The sequence below is a fragment of the Caretta caretta genome, chromosome 22 (genome assembly GCF_965140235.1).
Source record: "Caretta caretta isolate rCarCar2 chromosome 22, rCarCar1.hap1, whole genome shotgun sequence".
Classification (NCBI taxonomy): Eukaryota; Metazoa; Chordata; order Testudines; family Cheloniidae; genus Caretta; species Caretta caretta.
In genome coordinates, this window is record NC_134227.1 from 13,770,029 (window position 1) to 13,789,751 (window position 19,723).

At 53.9% G+C, this 19,723-nt stretch overlaps 1 protein-coding gene across 1 annotated transcript in view; it reads right to left on the reverse strand.

Annotated features, from left to right (window-relative positions):
• Nucleotides 1–16,013, reverse strand: part of IGSF9B (immunoglobulin superfamily member 9B) — a 112,896-nt gene extending 96,883 nt beyond the window's left edge. The window contains exon 1 of the mRNA XM_048827335.2: nt 15,726–16,013. Within this exon, the coding sequence (XP_048683292.1) occupies nt 15,726–15,804 (79 nt within the window). The 5' untranslated portion in view covers nt 15,805–16,013. The remainder of the gene's footprint in view (nt 1–15,725) is intronic.
• Between the last annotated feature and the right edge of the window lie 3,710 nt (nt 16,014–19,723).

Sequence of the window (19,723 nt, forward strand, 5' to 3'; positions counted from 1 at the left end):
AGTAACTTCCCCTCCCCGAGGGAGGGTGAGGAGCACAGGGCTCAAAATCTCGCAAAAGATGCCTGCATCCCATACCCGTGCAGCAGGGAAGAGGGACAAGGGGAAAGCTAACTGCACCTCCAACCCAAGGGGTATATTTGGGGACAGTCCCATTCAGTTACACACATTTAGGATACCTTCAGGCATTTAACTGCATCTGTGATCTGGCAAAAGAGATCATGGAAATGGGACAACATCCTCAAACGCAGAGGGTTCTTCAGTAACTGACAGATCAGGGTGGGGGTCACATTTTATAGGTACCTGTTGAGTCTACAAAATATGCACGCACACCCATGGTGCACTCCAAAAACTTGCCATTTACACCACAGCACTATAGATACGAGTGTGACTGGTGCTGGAGAGATCAGCGTCACCAGCTCCCAGAGTTTTACAAGTTTCGCAATATTGCGTGTTCTTCTTAAAAGCCCCAGCTCCTGAAGGCATGCGATCAGGTGAGAATTTCAGCTTTCATTTACAAAGTAGGTTTCCGGCCCTCGCGTTTGTGAAGAAAAGCTTGAGCGCATGACCCATGTGGGACCTAAAGATTTAAAAGCAGGAGGGCAAATGAAAAGAATCCCAAAGGTATTATTTAAAACATTTCATAATTTCTGTGGTCTGACACGTGATTTTTGAATGCTTACGATTGGCCATATGGAGAGATACAGAAGAGATCTCAGTACTAAAAAGCCCCACGCAACTCAACAAATCGCACACACAAGTACCACTCTGCAAGCGCCACTTTGCACGGGGGGGGGGGGGGCAGGCAGAGAAATGAAGGGCTGGCACGTATGCAGGGCATGGGTAATCACATTTCAAAACGTGGCCCTAATGGAACGTCCACGCACAAACAGGCCCGGCTGCTCCTGGGCAGGGCAGTGTATATGCAACAGAAGTAACTCTACTCCTCTTCCTCCCCCCCACCTCTTTCACTCCATCTCGCTTCCATTCTGCAAGCCTATCAGCCAAAGGATGAGCGTGTCCTCTGCACTCTGCAGCCCATTTGGTTGAAATAGAAGCCAGCAGCAGGAGACAAGCACATCACGTATGAGGCAGGATCTTTCTAAGCGGACACTGTCTGTTGTAGGACCCATTCAGGTGTCAGAGGTGTTCGGATAGCTTTGTTAGCCGATTTCACCCCTGCATTGTGGATTCTCTCACTTCTGTGGGGCATGGCAGGGCGAGAAAGGGCCTCTTGTTTGTTACAGCTCTGACAGCTTGGACCCCACCATCCTGGTGGACGCATCTTCATGGCTCTGCTGCCCCGTCATGAGCCCTCCAAACACCCCCCCCCCCCCACGATCATCCCCAGGACACAGAGTGGCCAGCGGGGATGTCCAACAGTCTGGATCAACACAGAACCATAGCTGTGGACTGCAGTGTGTCAAACCCTGAGCTGGGACACGACAGATGGAATAGTGGAGCAGAGCAAATGTAAGGTGACAGGTACTGCATTTGTGGCTGGGTCCATCAATCAGCGATGACAGGGAAAGGCAGAACTAGGGTCTCTGAACATTTCATGGGGTTATTTCAGTCCATGTGTGAGGAGTGCCCCTCCCATGCTCCGTCGAGTCCTTCTAACAAGCTTTAGAACACAATACAACCATGCACACGCAGTTGTGGCAGTGTCTTTGAGTCCAGAGAGAACACGTGCAGCATACAGCAGCCCAAGTAGTCAGTCCCTTGGATTCTACTGCAAGCTCCTTCCAGGAGAACCTGGGCATCAGGATTCTTGGGGGCTACTTCAAGCTCTGAGGGGAAACATTGTTTTGTGGTTATGGGTTAGAGGGAACTGGGAGTCAGGACTCCTGGGTTCCATTTCTAGCTCTGCCACAGGCTCATTCTGCTCCTTTGGCCAACACACCCAACTTCTGTGCCTCAGTTTCCCCGATCTCTAAAGTGGAGAGAACACCTGCCTCACAAATAGGAGTCAGTGAGTAAGGCTTCACCAGCGAGATCAGAGAGGAGACGCCCTACTGCCATATTTCCATACGCTCCCTAGCATATGGGCACATCTCCCATCACCCTGATCCAGTAGAGACATGTTGAGCATTGGAATCTCCTGCAGTCCCTCCACCTCCCTGTAAACTCCCTTCAGCTGACAGAAGGCAAGGCATGTGCACTCCGAGCTGCTGCGCCTTTCCCAGCAGAGCCACCCAGCTCATGACAAGTAGAAGACAGCCCGGTCAGCTCATCTGGATGCCTGAAGGCTTCAGATATTCAGAGCTGGGTTTCACTGCTTCACTTGGCCATCTCGTTCCCAGGGCTATCCCAATGGGTCAGAGCCATCGTGGCGCCCTCCCACTTCACCAAGGGGCAACAGCAGGAGTTCAATGGACATTTCCAACAGATTCTCCAACCCCCAGATCTTTCTAGGGTGCCAGATTCTGACTGCAGCACATGGGACTCCCGCTTGTGGGGGGAAAGAAAAGGAAGGGCAGGTCATTGGGCATGGTGCTGTTTTCAACCCTGCCATCCTCTCACTACTAATCCCATACGAATGCACCTTCTGAGCCTCTTCAAGAGTGCAAGGTTGGCAGGAGAGCGGGGTCTGGCATTTAGTGCAGGCGGGCTGGGAGTCAGGGCGCCTGGGTTCTGTGCCTGACTCCAGCAGGGCAGGGCGGGGTCACAGTCTAGATCCCCAAGTCTCATTCCTGGTTCTGAGTGCAGAGATCCCTGACCTGCCCCCTCTTTGAGCTCAACGTCCCTCAGGAAAATGCGGATAACCCCAACCTGGATAACCCCAGAGAGAAGGCAAGGCTGAGGGATTCTCAAGCGGCCGGAGGGGCTTGGCTGGGGGACTCTTCACATCCATACCAGGAAACTGGTACACTCATCACGCACGCTGCCTATGGACCAGCATGGCACAGACACACAATCAGGTAAAATGAACCCTGGCCCTGCCCCAGGGCAGCCAAGCTTTCTCCCTGAAAGCGCCCTATGGCAGATAATGGATGAGACACCAGTCCAGGGAAGCCAGAGAGGGGCAGCAGACAAACACCCGACCCTAGTCAGTTCTGCCTGAACGGGGACGTGAGCCTTCCCTCCATCCCCCAGGACCAGTGCCCGCAGAGCTGCCTGCGCCCTTAATGCCCCGCTGGTGCCCCAGGACGCCGTGCAGCAGGAGGCTCCCGGGGCGCCCCGTGCACTGGAGCCATCTCTCCGCACTCAGCCAGCACAATCGCAAGGTTCACTTTAGGTCACGGGAAAGCTCAGAGGACGCGAAAGCACCATCCCGCCGGAGAGTGATGTGCTCAGGGCCCCCTGACATCAACAAGTAATTAACGAGCTCAATGACCAACTCTGCCACTCCACAGGGCCAGCTGGGACTTGGACAACAAGCCTGAGAGATGTGCCTCCCTGCCAATCAGGGGCCAAGACACCAGTGACAGATGTGTCATTCCCCCCCCCCACCATATTCCACCACCAATCAGAGGCCTGGAAGCCTTGACCCTGCATGCACCTCCACCAATCAGCATAGAGGTACCGCTGTCCCATTTGGACCCGACCCTCCCCTCCACCCACAACCAATCGTAGCCCAGTTTCTGGAGAGTAGAGAGGAAAGATGCACAAGCCACAGCTGCGCCCCGCTACCCATCCCCAAGGCAGTGATGATGTATCCACCAGAGACACACCCCGGGGTGGCAGGATCAGCCCAACCCAAAGCTTTCAGAGACCAGTAACAAAGAGGCCTTTTCTCACCCCGCAGAGCGGTGTGAGAATCTGCGGTGCAGAGATGAAATCTGCTTTGACAGATCCCATTCACAGCATCGAAGGCGGAATATTGCAGGGATCAGGGAACACAAGCCACTGGCATTTCATCAGGGGGAGGCACGAGAATGCAGGGAGGGAAGCAGGAGGATCTGCTCTAGGGAGAAACTAAGATGGCAAGGACCCCACCCTTGCTAACCAGGAGGGTGGCAGAGAGCTGGAGTCCATCCGCCTTCCTCCCAGATCACATCACTAGCGGAACATGACAGGAGCAAGTGGCTCGGCTTGAGCTGTGGGGGTTTGCTCAGCCCGTTGGAAACTGCACATGACAGAAAGCTGCAATTAGCTGCTCAGTCATCTAAAGAACTACTGAGGAAGCCCGTCTGACTCTGCAGAACGCTGGCTGTCTGCACTGCTGGTGGGGTATCTGTGTCGCTCTGAGGGGACCTGCCTCCCTGACCCACCCCTCTGGCTGAATCCATCACCCTGGATAACAGCCCCACTAGTCCCATAATCAAAGGCCTTCCCCCTCCCTCCTCACTTCTCCACCTCAGCTCAGCAGCAGCATCTGGGTTTGCAGCAAGATTCCTGCTTTTTAAACCCAATTTTCCAGATGGATTGGCTGAGACACACACAGGTCAAGTGACTTGCCTCAAGGTCACACAGCAGAAAAGGGAGAAGGAAGGAGGGGAAGACCTGGAGTAACCAGAGGTGACAGGTTAATGGTCTATGCATCAGGTTCAGAGTAACCAGGCTCCCTGAAGCTTCAGGTTCCAACCCCCCTTTCCTCCTTCAGAAGCAGAGAACCATACAGCAGAGGGGACCTGGCTTTCACTGGTGGTCCTGTAAAATAAATGCAACCATAGAGGAGACATGATCTAAGTTCCCCCAGCACCATCAGAGACTACAAGATCATGGAAGTGTCCTTAGGTCTTCCCATCCAGTGCGCTAGACAGCATTCATCCTCCACCCACCACCTCTTTCCAAAATGCTGTTTTGCGAGTCTCCACCACCATCCTCCAGGCCACATGAATGAGAAAAGGGGACTATAAAATCAAGACAATTCCTAGAGAAATAACTTCAGGTAAGCTGTAGTTGAGATTGTAACCATCAATTCTGGGGAAGTGGGAATCACTGCAGTAGGACAGAAGTGCCAGTTGAAATCAGGAAACCTTTGCACTAGGTACGGTGTGTATTATACACAAACTAAGAGGCCCTGCCCCCAAAAACTTGCAATCTAGGTAGGCAAGCCAAAGGGTGGAACGAGAGGAGACTTAACCAAGGCTACACAGCTGGTCAGTGGCAGAGCCAGGGCCAGACCCCAGGTTTCCTGACTCCCAGTAGTGCCCTGCCCACTAGACTATGCTGCCTCTGCTGAGTTAAATGTAGAAGTTGTTAAAAATAAAATTCCCCCAGAAACCACATGGCCAAATGCTGGAGTTTTTAGGTGTTCACCTATAGCTCACACACACAGCCTTGAGATCAGAAGCCACTGGACACAGTGCCCATCAGGACACCGGGGTTCATCTCCTTTCCTCATTTCAAGCAGCAGCCATGGTATCTTGGTTCTTCCTGGAGCAGCCTCCAAAGAACAGACCATGGTTACCTAGCACCTGAAGGACAAAGCCTCCAACCGCTCCCCTCCTGCCATGGGATGCTCCACTCACCACTAAGCTGGCACCTCCTCCTCGTCACTTTGAGGATTACCTCTCGAGGCCAACGCCCCCTTCCGTGGTTTGCATGCCATTGCTCCAAATCTCTCTCCCTGGTCTGCAGCCTCTCTCTCCAGGAACCGCAGCATCATCTTTGTGACTCAGCCCTCCGGCCAGGTCACTCAGCGTTCCCCCCTTCTGGGGTATATCAAAGTCTTTCCATCAGCAGTCCTAGGCAGTCTTCCCATTCACTCCCTCTGCTCTGGGTTCCAATCCAGGGACTCTCAACCCAGCATTTCCGTGCTTTCCTCTCCCAGCCCTCACAGCTCCTTCCCTCCACTCTGGTTCCCCTTCTCTCTCTCTGGGTGAACCAGCTCCAAACCCTCCTCCCAGAGGGCAACTGCCCTTTCCCAGCAGCAGCCCTTGTCTGTCACCTGGCTTCATGGTCCCCACCTTCTCCTGCACAGCTGAGCCTGGTTTCAATCAGCTCCCTGGCTCCTCCTCCAGGTGAAGCCTGCAGAGTTAATTGGCCTACCTGACCACCTTAACACCTGTCAGTCCTGCGTGGGGTGGGCACTCCATCATACCTCCAAAACACAGACTCCACATCCTCAGCAAGCCCAGCTGCAGGATTCGTGCCCCACACCTTCTGGCCCAGAGAATGTGGTCACAGACCCACTGCTTACTGTGGGGCTGCTCTGCTTATTCCATGGGGGGTGGAGGGGGGGACTTCCTTTCCCCTTCAAACACACAGAAAGGGAGCATGCTCACAAAGACACTGCGCTAATATAGATGGATTAGCTTTGAGGGTTGGTTTGTGCTAGGGTCCTCAAGTGCTTTGCAGCTGGGAATTAAGCCACAGCAACCTGGTGAGGTTGGCATTATCCACACGTCACAGATGGGGAAACTGAGGCACGGAGAAGGGAGGTGACTTGCCCTAGGCCACAAAGCAGATCAGCAGCAGAGCCGAAGTAGGACCCAGAACGCCAGCCCCCATCTCATACATTAGTCCCAGACGCAACTCTCCCCTTAGGACCTAACTTGGCACCAGCCACAACCCGTGGCAGCCGCTCTCCTAGTTCAAGATGCACAAGATGGCAAAGGTCCATCCCCACATACCGGTGCCTCTCACCAGGGCAGCAGACAAGCGCATTCTTATTCTGCCACAGGCTACCCACACCCTGGACCTCTCCTGTCTGACGCAAGTCACAGCACACTCCCACCCGCTACAACAGCGCAACACAACACAACGGCACAAAGCTGCCTGCTCTGAAGCATCAGTCCCAGTCTTCTCGCAGCGCTGACATTCCAGCACGCACGCGATGATCATTCTTCCCTCTGAATATGGGCACGGTGCCTTTAAGGGAGGCAGCGCTCCGCCCTGCTGGTGAGATGGTGCCGGCTGCCAAGCAGTTAGTTGGGTGCACGCAGGTCAGCCCTACAATCAGGAGTGCCAGGGGATTGCTGGAGTCCGGCAACCAAACCTGGCATGCACACAGAGCAGGAGACCCCCACGAGAGAGAAGCAGGTACAGAAAAAGCACCCCTTGGGATTCGCCTCCAGGGCGGTGGGACACAAAGGAAGCACGCGCACGTTTGCCTAGGTGGCTGCCCCTAGAGTCGCTCGCACGTGCTCATTCACCAGCTGCCCCCACCCTTAAACTCAGCACTGATCAGCTGCGGCAGGAAAGTCGAGTGGAAACAACCCCCGGGGTCAGAGACTGCTTCAGACCCAGCCATCCCCAGCGAATCCAGCTGTCTGCATGCTGCACTCACACAAACCCTTCTCCCCACTCGGAGCGGGCCCCATCCCACAGCTCCACAGGGAGAGGGGGGTCGCCCTAGCGTCCAGCACAGAAGGATCCTGGGAAAATGAACCCCCAGTACCTGAGGAAACAGAGGAGCGGGCACGAGCAGGCCCAGCACAGCAGGTGCAAGTGGGGTGTGATGAAACCTATTGCCAAGCCAGAGCCCATCTGCCTCCTGCAAACGCCGGTAACCAGATGCTGGTGGCTTCCATTGCTCGTACATATGAAACCAGCTCATGTTTACAGCCATTCCAGACAGCGATTTTACAACCCCAGAACTAATAACTCTGACACAAACACTTTCTACTCTGCCAGCTTAGACACCTGCTGGCGGCCCCCGCTTCAGCTCCCAACCTCTGCCAGCACAGGTGCTCCAGGCCGAGCAGCGTACCCAGTCACGCACCCACCTCCTCAATCCCTGGAGTTGTCAGAGCCCTGCCTCCTCTGGTCTCTCCCCGGAGGGACTCCCCCAGGCGCAGAACCGAGCGCTGGGGCCATGGAGGGAGATGGGGCCTTCCTTTCCGTGATAGCTCTTTCACAGAGGGTCACAAGGGGCATGACAGAGCCAGCAAGAGGCACAAGCTGCCCCTCCCCAATCAGCGAGACACTACCAGGCTGGGACTCCAGCAGAGACACGGGGGTTGGGCGATTACTTGCTCTTTGATTAGAGGCTGAGAAGTAATCAAGATAAATCAGATTAGTCTTTGCTCCCCTCCCCCGCACCCCTCAAGGTTGGGGAATTACTGGTTCCCACTGTCCCTGTGCTAGACATCAGAAGGGTGGAGGGAGGAAAAGATCCCCCAAGTCTCAGCCACTGAGCAAAGATTAAAAGATAGGTGGGAAAACAGCCTAACCTGCTCCAGCTCCCCCAAACCCCACGTTCCATCCAGAGGTTTCCTCTTCATGGCTGCAGCACAGAAGAGGAACAGGGGTTTCCCAGGACCCAGACCTCACAGGATGGGTTTTTCTACAACAGGCATCTAAGCCAAATCACCACCACCACAAATCTGCCCTATTCCCAGTCTGACAGCCACCCACATGCCTCCCTCTCTTTCGGAGCCTTCAGATCCTGGGGACACACTAGGGGAAGGGAGAAAGCCATGTCCATAAAGCATACTCCCCCATTTATACTCAGTGCAAATCCCACTGCCAAGCCCTCCCACTCAACACGCTGCCAGGTGCATGGGCCCAGATGCCCAATCCCGGCAGACGGGTCCCAGTCCCAACGCTCCCATGAACACTCAGCAGGGTGTTGATATCCAAGGCATGGAACAACACAGAGTCCTTGGCATGCCATTTCCCAGCCCCCTGGACTTTAACTCACTGAAGACAAAGCAAGAGACGCTGCTGCAGCAGGGGCAGCCGGGACCTTCAGAGACCCCTGGGCTCAGAGTTCAGCATCACCTTCTGCAGCCTCTTTCGGCTGAGTTAAGCAGTCCCACCGGCGATGATCCCTGGAGCATAAGAGGAGCAACCTAGGGACAAAGCCAGAGTAGCTCCCGCAGACTGTTGAGAGAAACATCGGTGTTTCACTCCAAATCCTCAAGGATGGAGAAACCACCCCAACATTATCCTTACAGATGCCCTCTGCTTGCCTGTCCCTGACATATACGGCCTTATTCCAATGACAGCTACGGGAACACCACTGAACCCAGTAGAATCTCACCTCTGTGAAACTGGTGAGAGATCAGAGGCCTACAGAGCTCACCACTCCTTGTATTATTCCTTTTCCTATTCTGGGGAGTCCACCCTGTTACTAAAGCAATAGAAATGGCTAGGAGGCCCACACCAAAAGCTGGGCTGGGTTGGTGGGGTCACCAGGCCAGAGAGGTCCTTGCTGCCCTCGCTTCCCCTGGAGTCCCCAAGTTGTAGGAAGGAAGGAGCAGCGTGACACTAGGAGCCACTTTCAGTAGGGAAGGAGGCAGGAACCAACAGCTTTTAGCAAAGGCCTTAAATGATCCTTCCAGTCCCTGCTGGCTAAGCCCTGCAATCAGAGCTTCTGATCCAGGACAAGGGATGGAGAGCTCTCGGGTGGAGATCTGCTATGCCACATCATGGGGCTCCGCACTGGGAGGGGAGCAGCTCAGAGTCTTATCACCCAATGTTACCAGCCCAGGTCTTGAGTGATTGCACTGCAAGGGGCCACTTCTCCAGCCAGAGGGAGCTCCTGAGTGCGCCCCACAGGGATGAAGTGACAGTCTGCCTCAGGGCCATGCCATGACTGCCACAGGTCCTCCGCTACTCCTTGTTGAGCTGGGGATAAGGGATGGGATTCCCTGGGAAGGCAGGGGAGGGTCACCTTACAGAACAGGGATAATCACCAAATCTTGTAATTAACTAAGGCACAGGATCAGGAGTCAGGGTCAGTCAGTGCTGATCCCAGCTCTGCGACTGGCTGACGACATGACTTCATGAAAGGCACGTCCCCACTCCATGCCTCAGTTTCCCCAGCTGAAACAAGGGGATAATGCTTTCTCCCCTCGTGCATGCTAGTCAGGTCTTTGAGAGCCTCAGACAGAAGGCACTCTAACAGGCAAAAGTGCTATCAGCCGTTAGGCTTCGGAGAGCCCAGCCCAACATCCCTGTCTCCTGTAGCCTGATTCTCTCCTCTTCCTCTGCGCAGGAGACGACAGAGAACACAAGGGAGACTCCACACACGCCCACCTCCGCCCTGCAGCGAGACAGACGGACAGAGAAGGGCAGATGCCCCAAGTAGTCAAAGTGAAGACTCCCGGCTAGCGCTCACCAGAGCCCGGGCCAAGGGCAGGACCACAGAGCCAAGGTAGTCACAGCACAGCATCCTGCTGTCACCACGTGACTCCTCGGCACCCGTTTCCTCAGCCGGGGTATGGAGGGGTGAGCAGAAGGCTGAGACTGCGCTGGATCAGTTCATTGACAGCTGGCCACCCCTCAAGACCCTGGGGAGGGCTGCAGCGGCCAGAAGCAGGCGGAGAAGAGGCAAAGACAGCAGCCAAGGCGACACAGGGCTGCCCTTAAGAACTCCAATCAGCGACTTAGGACGGACACTTATCAAAGGGGATGCAAAGGGGACTCCAGAACAGTATCCGGTGCATGCCGTGACGAGACATCAGCAGCTTTAGCAACAAGGAGTGCGCCCACGTGCCCATGGTTCCAGCAGCACGGCAGGGGGTGAGGCGAGGCTGTGGCGATGGAACAGCTCACCATTATTCCAATCCCAGCTTCCCCTGCCAGGAGGGGCTGCAGGGAACGGGGTGCTAGCTGCGAGCAGACCCGCAGCCGCTGCAGTACCAGCCTCTCCACGCTGGAACGGCGAGAGGGACCAGCGAAAGAACTCTTCCAGCACGCACAGCTGTCGCGCCCACGTCTCCCAGCAGGGGCGCTGTAGAGCATGGCGGTAGAACACCCGGGGTGGGGGGGATTCTGACAGACCACCCACGCTGGTGCAGTGCCACCCCCAGAGCATGCAAAGGCTAGAACCAACACTGCAGATTTCAGCACGAACTTAGCAAAGCCAAGTCATTGGGAGCCAAGGCTGCCACTGCCATGGTCACTCGCAGGCCATGCGGAGTTGGAGCCTTGGCTCCGAATGCCTTGGCTTTGGCCAGCTCGTCTCATGCGCTGAAGGTTTTTTTGGTGCGTGTGGCTGCAGCGAAAGGACAGAGGAGAACCTTGGGCCATCTCCTCCCACCCATCACCAGCCTGGTGGGGACAACTTCTGGTTTCCAAATTCTATGGCACTCGAAGACTCCTCGCCATTCATTTATTTGCTGAAGAGCTGCAGAAACGCAAGATTGCGTGTCAGGCTCATGCAGAAAGCTGCCCAGCTCTGTCCTGCCTCAGACCCACAGGTTAAGGGTAAGACCTTGCTGAGCTGCACCAGCAGAGATGATGCATATGGAGGAATCCCAAGGGGATACAGAACAGCTCTCCAGAGCCAGGACTCTGAGGCCAGGCTAGTCATTCCTCTAAGACAGTGGTTTTCAACCATTTTTCATTTGCAGACCCCTAAACATTTTCCAATGGAGGCATGGACCTGTTTAGAAATCTTAGACATAGTCTCTGGACCCCCAGAGGTCTGCGGATCACAGGTTGAAAACCACTGCTCTAAGGAATCACACAGAGCAGCCCTCCCCGTTAGCCTGCCCTGCCCGAGAGCCCAAGGGGAAAATCCTTACAGACCTCCTGTGCTCACATTACTCCTCCACACACAGCATAGTACACATATACTCAGGGCCCTTGCTGTGCATAGGCAACACTAAGCACAATGCACTGACACATGCTCACTCATGACGCACGACACATATACACACGCTTACAGCCCCCCTTTGCACACAGGACAATTATGGACAGGGGGCACACCCCCATAGCCGTCACTGTACATGATGCAGAGAGAAAGCTTGGAGCACTGGGACTGATGCAAGATCTGAGGCCTGAAGCAGAGGGCCGAGAACCAAAGTTAGGCCTGGAATTAAAGCAAATGCTGACAAGTTCACTGTTCAGTACACAAACTTGGCAAAGCCCTTGCTAGCATACTAGGCCCTAAATATTTATGTAAATATATTTCAGCTGGTACAAATGCATTTTAATTTAATACAAGAGAAGATGGTTTAAGGAAATAAATAGGGATGTGTTGTTCAAACCAGTAGAAACAAAAAAGACAAACAAATGTTATAAAACATGTAAGGTGGGACGTAAATTGTTTATTCCAGTTTTGTTTTAGTTTATAATGCCGAGGTATCTTGCCTTAACTCTTTGTGGTAATATCAAGGTCTAACGGGTCAGCTACCCGAGCAAAGCTGGGACAGTAGATGGAACGAACGCACACATACAGGACACACACTCATATCACACAGGCTCACTACATAAAGCACATGCACACACTCCCCTACCATCCACAACAGACTTCCTGATGATACACATTATGGCACTCCAGCCTCATCGACATGCAGACTCACTACACACAGCTCGCCCGCCCCACGCAGTCTACTCACAGTCTGCTCCCACGCATTATTCATAGTACACTCACTCAGCACGTCTACTCTACTCACTGATCACACACACACACGCGTGCACTCCCAAAGCACACGTGTGCGCATACCCGCACACACACACGACGCCAATTCCCTTGACCCCCATCAATGCACATGCTCTGCCCCAGAATTCCTGTTTCCCCATGTCTAACATGCAGGAGCTGCCCCAGCCGGGAGCTCTCAGTCTCCCTATGGCACTCAGAGTTAAGCATCCCTTTCCGCTCAGGAAGAGGGCAGAGTGCCCCGCCCCCAACCCTGACCCTCCAGCAAAGAAGAGATTCTATTCATGGTATTTCTAAGCAACAAGAACTTCCCCTCTTCATGAGACAGAGGGCCATTCTGGACTCACGCCTGCAAATTATCCTCCTGCTCAGCAGACCCCAGCATTTCAGCTGGTGGAAAGGGCTTGGCCAACTTTTAGAACCAGCTACAGATGCCAAGCGCAGCCCACCACCAGCAAGGGATAAGCACCAATGTACAGGGAGCAACCATGGAAGAGGACATCACACTACATCCCTAACTCGGCAAACACCTGCCGTCAGGCTAGGGCGCAACAGACCCCGCAACGATGGAGAACTTGGAGAGTAGAGTCCCCCTGACAAGCAACCGGTTGTATCTGAGGTCCATTACAGTATTTGGCCTCAGACTACATTGGCCTAACAGAGGCTATCATTCTTCCTTGTGCACCCCTCTGTCTGCCCGTCTCCACCTGGTTTTGTCTTAGATTGTAAGCTCCTTGGGGCAGGTACGATCCGGTCTTTTTGTTCAGTGTTTCTGCAGCACATAACACCATGGTCTGTGACTGGGACTCCTAGGCACTACCCACAATAAACAGTAACACTGGACTGAGAGGCTAGCTTTCCCCTAAACTTAGGGGAGAAAATAAAAGTGGTGGCTGTTAGGAAAGGGTCACTTGTAATGGTAACCACCGTGTACCTGCAGGGCTACAGCTTTGGGATCAGGCAGTGGAGAGGGGAAACCTGGTCAGCTACTACTCTTGATAAATGCCCTTTCTATCCAGTAAGCATCTTGGCAATTGGAAAATTATATGGAGGGCTGGTGAAAAAGGGCTACTATAGATGTCCTTGGGGTAGCCCACTGGTCTGCTATGCTTCCTTCATGGAGATGCCAATCTCACTTCCAAGCATGAAGTGCTCACCAAGAAGTCAAGAATTTAGTTTTCCATTGGGCTCCCTGGATTAAGGCATTTGCAGGAATCAAATTAGTCATCTGACCCTTCAGCTCTATGTGACCTTTGAGACCTATTGGTCGCCACTGGCAAGAAGGCGTAATAGGGTCAGCTGGCTCAAGACACCTCGGGATCCACAGCTTTGGAGCTAAGAGAGAGTGTAACTCACACTGAACCTGAAGGGGTTTGCAGGTGACAGCCAAATGAATGAGGCAATGCAGCTGATGGGAAGGAGTACTATTGAGTGGCTGAAGCTGGAGATGGGAAATCAGGACTCCTGGATTCTATTCTCAGCTCTGCCTTAGTGACCTTGATCAAATCTCCATCTCAGTTTACTGATCTGTAAAATGGAGAGGATACCACCCACCTCACAAAGGCAGCATGTGAGGCTGATTTAGTAAGTGTAATGCTCCTGGGGATCCAAGCATGAAAGCCACTGGAGAAATGCCATTAACGACCAACAGGGCAGGGCTGACATTGATCCAAAGCCCCTATGCCTGGAGAAAAAGAGGGGATGAGATATGCTTACATACATACAGGACACACTTTGCACTGACCACATCCTTTTGCACCTTCACTAAAGCAGGGCAGGGCTTTTAATCGGGAGAAGCTTCATTCTGCTCCATCCATCTTGAGTGGCAGGTCTGGTGAGGACCACTTTGGCCCAGTGAAAAGCAGCTGAAGAAAAACCTATAGGAAGCGTGCCTCCTGTTGAAGTGGGCAAGAGATATCCTGGTTTCCCCTCCTTCCCTCACACAGGGATCAGTCACTCATAGCCTCCTTGCCTTCCCAGACACGGCTCATGTGGTTCACTTCTTGAAAGAGAAAATTCCAAACCCCCCCTCCCCCCGAGAGTATTTTTGCAGCATTCAAATGACTCCAATCCCGAGAACACAATGCACAGTGCTGTGTGCAAGCTAATGTTTCATAAACTTCATGTGTTTTGGTTGACTGCCCTCAGGGAGGTCATTTTAAAATGATTAGCATTTTCATAAGATGCTCGGGGCGCTTCTAGCTCTTTTTCTGCAAATTTCCTTAAAAGGAATAAAAAACCCTGTTTTGCCAGGCACTATTAGGAATCATTTCAAGTACTTAACCATCATACATAAGCAATGCACATTAAACGAGTCGCATCTCATGCTGTAACTGGTAGCCATATAGCAGAACAGCCAGCCCATTTTACAAGCGTGTTGCTAAAGGCAAGGACATTTGCTCTGAAGTCACATCTCTGAAGAAGATTTCACATTCCCCACCCCTCTTCACCACCTCCCAAACAAGCCCACTGAATCGATTTCAACACCTCCTATTAGAAGTTTGCACCTGTCATTGCACCTGATCACAAGCACCTACAAGTTCACAACAGATTGGAAAAAATGTTTCCTACCTGGCATTTGCCATGTAATTAAGTTTGCTCAGCTTTTAGTTAAAAAAAATACATGAAAAAGGACTCCGGATTTTTTCCCCTATTAATTTTAGGGCTTCAAAAGAGGTCTCTCAAGTCACCTCTTGCCCAAGACGAAAGGTGAGCTGTTAACGGTTGACTAGCAGAAAAATTCCTTCTCTGCTAAACTGGGCCCCCCCCCCTTTTTTGATATTTTTCATCAGGATAAAAAAAAAGTTAAAAAAAGTTAAAAGCTCCTCAAGGGCGCCCTAGTAGCATTATTAAAATAGCAACATTGAGTGTTCACTTTAAAAAAAAGTGTTGGCTAATACAATAACGTTTTAATAAAAGAAAATGTATTGGCCAACTCTACATTTGTCCACCTGGAATTTCTCTCCGGTCTCTGAAAGCTTTTCCCACACCTTAAAAACGAGAAAGAAAGAAAGAAAGAAAGAAAGAAAGAAACCACGGCTCTGAAAAGCTCAAGATGCTCTTGTAGCAAAGGGTACGACAAGCTACAAATAAAATACCAACTCGTACTTCTTCTGATGCTTCAGAAAAAAGTCTGAGAAAGAAAATTTCTCTCTCGCCTGCTCTCTCTTCTAAGCATCTTCTACTAGTCAGACCAAAAGGGTTCCCTGCAGGCAGCCTCTTGAAATACTCACACAACTACCTTCCCGGCACCCAAATCAGCTGCTTTAGATTTGCAAGTTTACACAATCCCCCTGGCAGTTCCTCCTTCCCGGAGTGAAACTTGCAACAACAACAAAAAGGCTCAGATGCTCGCAACTCAGGGGGTGGGGGGCAAAAAATAAAAATAAAATAAAGAGGCTGGGGAAAAGGCAGATTGAGAAGCTATTTGCTCGAGGACTGGGAGACGGGGATGGATGGGGGGGGGGGGAGAGAAACAGCAGCGAGATGCTGCACTTCAACTCACCTTGAGCTGCAAGTCCTCTGGTGGTGATTACACTTGCTATCAAAGTGGCCACATACCAAATCATAGTACTACCGACCATCAATAAGGAGCATCATCCTATCTCAAAAGTGCCCTTCTTGCTGGAGCCCATTCATTGCAGAGCCCCTGGCCGGTGCAAAGGATCCTCCAGCTGCCCCTTTTCATGCCCTCGTCCCTGGCCCCGGCTGCCTCCCCTCCACGCGCCCCATCCCTCCTTCCCTGGCGCAGCCCCCGGCTCCCTCGCTCCTGACACGCACCAGGCACCTGCGCTAGGCGCTAGGGCGCAGCTCAGCCGAAGTCTCAGGGCGTAGCCTAGCCTGGGCTCTTTAGCTGCTCTGGTCCGCCCCCGCCTGGCGTCTATTGGCCGGAGGGAAAGCGAGTGGGCGTTGATTGGCTTGGGGCGCTGCCAGTGCCGGGGCGGTGGGCAGAGGGAGGGAGGCAGGCCCCGTTTCAAGGTGGGTTGGAGCGCGCAGTGCACAGAGCCGCAGAATCATGCGCATTGCCAGGGAGAAGGCGTCGGGATCCCCCCCCGCCTGCTCACACTGCATGGCCGGGGCCGGCAGGGCTCCCGGGCTGCCACCCGCGCAGACCCGCAGAGGGGCGGGCAGGGCCTCTCACTGACCCGGCAACTTCGCCCTCTTCTCCCTCGCCTGCTGGTGCTCCTGGGCGGGGAAGGGCCACCCCCAGCCTGCACCGCTCCTCCTGGGGCCACCCGCTCCCCTGCACCCCCCCCGTGCCACCCCGGTACCCCAGCCCCCCGTTTCCCCCCTCTCCCCTGCACCCCCAGTCACCCCACCCCGGTACCCCAGCCCCGTTCCCCCCTCTCCCCTGCACCCCCACTGTCAGCCCCTGTTCCCACCCTCCATCCCCGGTACCTCATCCCCCTGCACCACCCTCTCCCCTGCACCCCCCACCCCAGTAGCCTGTCCCCCTGTGCCACCCTCTCCTCTGCAGCCCCACTGTCACCCCCCTCCCCCGTGCCACCCTGGTACCCCAGCCCCCCGTTTCCCCCCTGCACCCCCACTGTCACCCCCACCCTGGTACCCCAGCCCCCCATTTCCCCCTGCACCCCCACTGTCACCCCCACCCTGGTACCCCAGCCCCCCATTTCCCCCTGCACCCCCACTGTCACCCCCACCCTGGTACCCCAGCCCCCCATTTCCCCCTGCACCCCCACTGTCACCCCCACCCTGGTACCCCAGCCCCCCATTTCCCCCCCTCCCCTGCACCCCCAGTCACCCCCTGTTCCCACTCTCCATCCCCAGTACCTCATCACCCTGTGCCACCCCCTCCCCAGTAGCCTGTCCCCCTGTGCCACTCTTTCCCCTGTATCCTGCATGCCACCTGCTGCCCTCCAGCCCCATCCCCCTGTGCCACCCCCAGCCCTACACTCCTCTCTCTCTGCACCCCTCACCATCTGCCTCCCCCACTCTGCGTGAAGAGGTGGTGCCCTATCCTCTGCGCTCTTTGTTTTGTGCATCACCACTTGGTGTCCCCTCCTTTGCCACTCCCTCTCCTTATCTGCCTCCAAAGAGGGGCATGTGGCCACCCCCTCTCCTTGCTCTTCCCACCAAGGGGAAACCCTTCTGTCCCCCAGTCCACACCCCCACCCTTGAGTTAATCCCTTCCTCCGGGAATCTGTGCTCTCACTAAAAACCTTTTCCCAGGGACCCAATCACTCCCCAAGGGAAGCTTTTCCCCATAACAAACCCGCCCTGCCCAAGCAACCAATGGGACAGTTGGATCTCAGCTTGGCTGCCCACCCCACATCAGGCCCAGGCCTGGAGAACAGAGAAGACAACCTGACCACAGAGTCACCCCCCTCCCCCTGTGCTACTGTGGTACCCCAGCCCTGTTTCTCCCCCCCCCCCCCCCCGCACCCCCACCCCGGTACCTCAGCCCCCTGTTCCCCCTCTCCCCACACTCCTCCCTCATCAGCCCACAGCTTCCTCCATGTCATCCGGAGATGGTCCCCTCTCCTGTACTCTTACAGATAAGAGGGGGGCATGGTTGACTAACAATCAGATACACACACACCCCCCTATGGTGTAACCATGGAGACTGCATCCCATCTGCTCTCTTGGGAGCGGGAAAGGGAGGCCCATCCCGCCCCCAGCCCTCTCAGATCCATAGGGAAATATTGAGGGAACTCCTCCCTGGCTGGCAGGTTCCAGTTATAGTGGGCCTTCTAGAGCAGCCAGGTCTAGAGAGAGCTACCTGCTATTAAAGACCTCCCTGCTCTTAATATGTGGGCTGTAGTAACTGAGGTGAGCCTGTGCAGTAGGGACACGATGGGCGTATTTCTGCCACTTCAGGGGTAGCTAAAGAGGAGGCGGAAACACCTCTGGAGAAGAGGACTAAGGCCGGGCTACGGGAGGAGAGGGCAGTCCGATTCAAGAGGGAGGAAGTTCTTGTACCTAAGGTACTGGACTGAGACCCAGGGCTTCAGTTTCTGTCTCTGCCACAGACTTCCTGCTTGACCTTGGGTGCATCACAGCCAGGTTTAAAAGAGTGCTGACCGCACAGCAGCTCCCAGTGTGCTGAGCTCTTGGGAACAGCTGGCCACTCACTTTGACTCATAGAAGGGAGCTGAGACCTTTGGAAAATCTGACCCGTCTCCCCCCCACAAACCTACCTAGAAAAGGGAGACAGCCATCCTTTCTTTCTCCTTCCCTTCATCTGCCCTCTCTATTTAAATTGTAGGATCTGCCAGGCAGCAACTGTCTCTCACTATTGACATGCACAGCACCTAGCACGGGAGGCCCTCCAAGCACTACCATAACACCAGGAAATCACTCACTGGACGTAAAGGGAGCAGCAGAGGAGGTCGTGGGTGGAGGAGGGGATTTTAATGGGTAGATGGGAGGGACTTTTTGAGACAGTGAGGAAAGACACTCCCCCCCCCCCCCCTTTGTCCCTGAAGATGCCCCACAGGGGAGATACACTTGTCCCCTGCACTCTCCTGAAGAGTTTCACTCACCTGTCCCAAAACACATCACAGGGTTAAACAGGCCACCCAGTTTCCTGGCGAGAAGACAACCCCAGCTAGGAGGCACTTTGGGGGTCCTGGAAGTAGAGTGCTGTGAGGAGACAGAGGATCTGGGCCATGGCTGGGAGTGGAGAGCCCAGGCATGAATTGGGAGAAGCATGTGACTTTGTGAATACATCTACGAACTGAACCAGAGACCTGGCTTCCCACCCAAGCTGTGTTTGTAATAGCCATGCTGGTTGTGTGTTACTGGACATGTGGTTTTGCATTACTTATGTTCTTCCTTTCAGCTTAAATTTTCCTCCCTCTTGTGGTCCCTGGAAATAGACAGAAAAGTTCCTTGAAGCAGATTGTTACTGCAGTTTGAGAGCCACGGGGGATAGTGCAAGACTGGGGAATATAAAAAAAAAACCCACACCACACCATTTCAGTAGCTTCCTTAATTATGCTCATTAAGCATCAGGCTTTTAGAGGGCCTGATGGAGAGGGACACAGAGGCCAGCAGAGACCTTGCAGAGGTTCCCACCAACCGTAGCCCAAGTTGGAAGCAGTTTGCTTTGCCAGCAAAACCCGAGCCCTTATAAAAGTCTGACTCAGCTCTTCATCCTGAGGTAGGAAGTGAAAGCTTGCAATACACGCGCCTCTGGTATCAAGGGACTGATCCAAAACCTAGTGAGAAATAGAACTCTTCGCATAGACTTCAACAGGCTTTGGATCAGGCCTCAGATCAGGCCTCACATGACTCTCCCTCAACCAGATTTCTTGTCTTTTCCTAACTCCCACCTCTGTTAATGTCAGCTCAGCGGCTGTGGGGGCAGGACTGGCTGGAACCGCTGCTTTACAGGAGCGGTAACTGCCCTTGGTGGGCACAGTGCACCCAGTAACCATGGGCCTGATTTTCAAGAAGTGCAAGTGATGGTCACTCAGCAACGTGAATGCTCTGCACTTTGTAAGCCAAGAGCCTCCTTTTCCTAAGGCAGAAGACCTACAG